The 5,293-nt window shown below is 50.4% G+C and overlaps 1 protein-coding gene across 2 annotated transcripts in view; it reads left to right on the plus strand.

The window, feature by feature from the left end:
- Positions 1-1,072: 1,072 nt before the first annotated feature.
- Positions 1,073-5,293, plus strand: part of CNMD (chondromodulin) — a 28,877-nt gene continuing 24,656 nt past the window's right edge. For both annotated transcript variants that reach the window (XM_007468597.1, XM_007468598.1), the window contains exons 1-2: positions 1,073-1,253; positions 1,673-1,813. In XM_007468597.1, coding sequence (XP_007468659.1) covers positions 1,182-1,253; positions 1,673-1,813 — 213 coding nt within the window. In that variant the 5' untranslated portion in view covers positions 1,073-1,181. The remainder of the gene's footprint in view (positions 1,254-1,672; positions 1,814-5,293) is intronic.

A 5,293-nucleotide genomic window follows, 5' to 3' on the forward strand; every position in this document is an offset into this window, starting at 1 on the left:
TACTTGTCACCACATGCCCCCTCTCATCAGCATCCCCTCAAAATCCAGCACTTCCTCCTAACAAAGTACTGTCCACCCAACCTCCCGCTGCTCAGGAAACCGCAGGTCCTCCCCTGCACCGTCCCGTACCCCGCTTACTCCCCAGCAAAGGACTCTGCACCAAGCTAGAACCCAATTAATGAAACCTGGATCCAAACGAGGTACCACGTAGTCCTAGTACTGGCAGATGGCATTTCCAAAAGTGAAAAAACTCTCTCCTGTTCTGCTTTAAAAATACATACTATACACTATATCGATCTGTCTATCTCTCTGTATATATAGTATAAAATACATACTATATATGTACATATATACTTAGCTATTCCTTTGGACATATCGGTGTTTTTGGTGTATGCATGTTGCCATTGTTGTTTTTGTCTCTGTTTAACTTAGTCAATCAACCAGAATGTACTCTTATTCTGGTCTCACCAGCTCTTCCCCTCCAGCCCCTTTGCTTGGCTTTCAGTTTTGCTGCAGCTGTACCCTCCTGCTAAGGCTCCTAGAGAAACCAGTGACAAGGGCCCATCTCTAAGACCCTGATCCACGCTCCTGTCCCAGAGCCATCCAGCAGTGCCAGGCCAGCATAAACCCTGGCAAACTTTGGCCAGTGTCCTCAGTTCCACCTTCACGGCCCTGCTCTCCTCTGCATCCTGTTCCACCAGCACCACCGCCCAACACACACATCCAAGGACACTGCAGGAAATGGGCCTCCAGCCAAGCGTCACGGCAGAGCCTAAGACATCCTTGGATGGTGGAAAGAGGGCCAGCGATTTAGCATTTCTTGGGGTCAGCATCCCTAGTCTACTCACTCAGCCCCACCCACCATGACACACTCAGGTTTACCAGGATGTTTGGGGCAGGGGGTGCAGGGACGGAGTGGTGGGGGCAGTAGACGTGAGAGAGCGAGAACAGGGGCATCTGGAAGGCCGGATGAGCTCACTGCTGCTCCAGGCGGGAGAAGGAAGGGAGGAGAAAGGTGAGGCGCCGGGAGGGGTGGCGAGCGCTGGGCTGGCCCAGGAGGGACGGGGCACGGTGCGGGCGCGCGCGCGCGCCGCGTTGAAGTGCCCGGCACGTCGGGGCAGCAGGACAGAGCCCAGGGCGCGCGCGGAGCCGCCCAGTGTCCCGCTCCTGTGACCGCAGCCATGACGGAGAACTCAGACAAAGTGCCCATCGCCCTGGTGGGACCCGACGAGGTTGAGTTTTGTAGCCCCCCGGTGAGTACCGCCTGGGAGCCCCAGACACGCGGAGCCCGTATCCCCTGTCCCGGGTCAGCGATTTGTGTCACCGAATTGAGGAGCTGGGAACAAATGTGGGCGCCCAAACGTGGGCTTGGGGTGGCGCCCCACGTGTGTGCGTATGCAAGGGGCCTGGCATCCCCAGTCTGGTGTGAAGGGGAGGGTGGATAGGGAGGAAAGAGGGGGCGTCGGGTGGCAGGCGGAGAGAGACCCGCGGGGCGATGGCCCTGCACCGCGAAGTTTGCTCAGCGCACATCCGCTCCCGAGCACCAGGGACCCGCGGACGCAAGCGCGGCGAAAGGGGGCGCCCGGAGGAGCCCGGGGCGAGCTCTCCGACACCCCCGATGCGCCGGGTCGCTGCGCGCGGACATGACCGTCCCTTTCCCGCCGGCCCGCAGGCGTACGCCACGGTGACCGTGAAGCCCACCAGCCCCGCGCGGTTGCTCCAGGTCGGAGCCGTGGTCCTCATTTCGGGGGCGGCGCTGCTGCTCTTCGGGGCCATCGGGGCCTTCTACTTCTGGAAGGGGAGCGACAATCACGTAAGTCCGGAGGGCGGCTGCCGGCTTGCGGGCACGAGTCAGGGTGCGCGAGGCCGGGAGGGGCGCGGGGCCTGGGGGGGCGCGGGATGGCGGGGTCCTCTCTGTCACTCGCGTGTCCCCTCCTAGGTGGCGCCAGAGCGGCCCCCTCGCCCCAGCTGATGCTTTCCCCTCGGGGCCTCCCGGGTACCTTCCCCCTTCTTCCAACCAACTCCACGATGCGGCTTCCCACTCACGGGCAACTTTGCAGAAAAGCCAGTCAGGGCTTTACGGGAAGATGTTAAAGACAGAGTAGAGGGGAAAAGCAGTGGACGGTTTCAAGAAAGTTCTTTTTGGCCCATCCCAGCCTGGCGTCTCCGCTAAGCAGTTGAGTGACCATGGGTAAGGCACATCCCCTCTGGCCTCGCTTTACTCATCCTTAGGAAAGAAATGGAACTAAGCCCTCTCCCAGCTGAGAAAGGCTGTGAATTTAAGAACCTGGGACAAAGACGGTGGAGGGACATTCAGACCCAATAAGGGGACAAATTTGACCTCTCAGTAGCGCTGTCTCTCTCTCTCCCTCCCTCCCTCTCCCTTCTGTCTTCTCTCTCTCTCTCTCTCTCTCTCTCTCTCTCTCTCTCTCTCTCTCTCCCTCTCTCCCTCTCTCTCTCCCCATCTTTTAATGCCCCCTTCTCTCAGGCAGTAAGGGGGGAAAAAAAAAGATCTAACTTCCTTAAAGATGGCAAATGTCTTTAAAAATCACTTCTGGCCTGATCTCATGTGATTTAATGGTAAATGTTTTACTAACTGCTGTCCTACTTTCTTTGTATGCACCTATTTATTTTAAAGCTCAGTTGGCTCTCAAGGAATATAAAAAGTGTTTCTGACCCAACTAAGCAAAATACCTATGTTTTTGTTACATACTCTGAATTTTGTTCACCTACGTAAAGGGAGGCATTTTATCTCGATGACCATTGCCAGGCTTGGTATAAGTATTTCAATTAATGGAAAAGAATTCCATCTCCAGGGTGAACACAAAGGGCTGTTTCTTAATCACTACCCTCAGAGGACCTGTGACTGCTGTTTCCCGTTTCTCTCCCACCATGAAATTCAAAGCATGAATGAATCCCAGTACTTACGGAAAATGGTGCTGAAAGCAATTCAGCCATTTTACACATCACATCCTCTGCAGCCACTGCATAATTTGTATTTTTAACTCAAATGCCTAACGTAGATAAGCATGCCATTTAGCACTGAGTCTGTTTTAGAGACTATATCAAATTTACAGGCATCGATTTGTAAGATCAGAATTGCGCAGTATTTTGTGTATATTTGAAAAGTGCCTTAATCTATTTGTATATTTTAAATATAGAAGCTGGGCCAGATGCTCACATTTGAAAGCAGCATATCTGAACATGAGAACAATGTCAGTATCTCCATCTCCATTAATAGCAGGGTTTAGATTGTCATCCCTTGGGAAATTGTACCATCTTCGAATGTAAATGCTGTCTTTTAGATGACAAAACTTCAGTGGTATAGGTCCTTTGGGTACAAAAATAGCTTTGCTTTTTGGGGGGGAGCGGGTAAAGATTTTGGTCCTGATATGTATTAAAATGAACACCATTTAGCATTTAATTATTCAAGGCAAACACAGCTAACTGACAAGCTTCTAGAAAGAGAGATTGAAAGATCACCCTGAATGAGCAGGACCTCCTTTTATCATAACTTGTACTTTACTGCAAGATGGTTGGTTGTCTGGTTCAAGAGAGCAGGATTAAATTCAAAAAATACAGAGGAATAGTGAATCACATTTTATTGCCAACAATCAAAGTTATCCCTGTCTCTTATAGAGGCAGGAAAATGAAGAAAATCGTGGTAGGTTTTTTTTTTTAACTCCCAAAATATTCCATGCTGATCCATATTACTTAAGTCTGAAAAACAAATCACAAAATACTAAATAGAGTAAATTTGGCACCATCTATGCATAGCACAGGCACAGGTCTGCTTTCCCTGAATACAAATGTAAATGGCCCAAACAAAACATAATCAAGTCTCTGTCAAACAGAAAGACATCCCCAACCAAATGGACTACCCACTCTTTGGGGATTATCTATGCCTCTGCTGCTCTATATTGGTTTATACAGGAGAGCCAGCAGTAATTTACCTCCTATGCCTTTCATATGCGTAAATCCCCTTAGGACAGGTTTACTGGAAAGCAGCTAGAGAACTCTGAAGCCTTGGAGTGCTAATAATCAGGGGACAAGCGACTGGGCTCAAATATTGAGGCCATGCTTCATCCACATTATAGTAAATGGAACAAGGCATTGAAATATGGGAAACTCCCACCAATATGAGATAACTGACAACCCTACCCCGTAGGATGAGAGGAAGAGATCATTGCTTGGGGCCTTTATTCTCAGCCTGATTTTTCAAGACATTGTCCCAAACATGATGTAATTATCTTATGAACCCAAGCTTTATTAGAAACTCATTAGCAAATCTCCTTGGCTGTAAAAGGTACCATATTGAGTAGACTATTGGCACATAATAAACTTTCTTTGTGCTTGGACAGAAATAGCCTTAGGTGCTAACAGCTCCATCAGTTTAGAGCAGATAATGTGATTACTGCTCCACCAACTGAGCCACTTTCTGAGCCCAGGGCCCAGTACTTTGGAAATAACTTCCGACTTTTTACCACCCCCCCAACCCAAGGCACTTCAGGAGGGCACAAACCTCCATTGCTGCCCCATGCAGATAGTGTACTGCTTATGAAAGCCGGGCTGCAGCTACATTACAAAGGATGCCTCGTTAGGGAGCTTTTGCTGGCGGGGAGGTGGCGAAGGGTGGTAGAGAAAAGTGAAATTAGGATAAAAGTCACAGTTCTAGTGTTGTGATCTTGTTTCCTTAAGACCCGCTAAGAATTTGCAAACAGTTTCTTAAATTTAGGATTGCTTGAGTAGTAAAACGCTTATGTGCAATGCTTAAAAAAAAAAAAGAGCCTCTTGTCTCATGAGTGAAGGAAGGACACTCATGCCAGCAGAAACTCACATGCGCGTTGTCTGCCATGTGCCCTTGGACAGCCAAAATTAGTTCAAGTGAATAGTGGCTGCTCAGAGAGCACAGGGGCAGAACAGAGCCTGCTTTCTGAGCTTTACCTGCAGAAAGCCCTGGCTCAGCCAAAGAAAACAGGTTTCCCCAAATTGGCTGATGGTGAGGATGCCTGAGGTGCAAAGTGAAAACAGATTGGTGGGCTCTGCTCCCGCTTCCCCTAAAGCAGAACCCCTAGAAGTGGTTCTTTTTTTTTTTTTGTGGCGGTACACGGGCCTCTCACTGTTGTGGCCTCTCCCGTTGTGGAGCACAGGCTCTGGACGCGCAGGCTCAGCGGCCACGGCTCACGGGCCCAGCCGCTCCACGGCATGTGGGATCTTCCCGGACGGGGGCACGAACCCATGATCTCTGCATCGGCAGGCGGACTCTCAACCACTGCGCCACCAGGGAAGCCCC

This window comes from Lipotes vexillifer, unplaced genomic scaffold (assembly GCF_000442215.2).
Source record: "Lipotes vexillifer unplaced genomic scaffold, Lipotes_vexillifer_v1.1 scaffold479, whole genome shotgun sequence".
In the NCBI taxonomy this organism is placed as follows: Eukaryota; Metazoa; Chordata; class Mammalia; order Artiodactyla; family Lipotidae; genus Lipotes; species Lipotes vexillifer.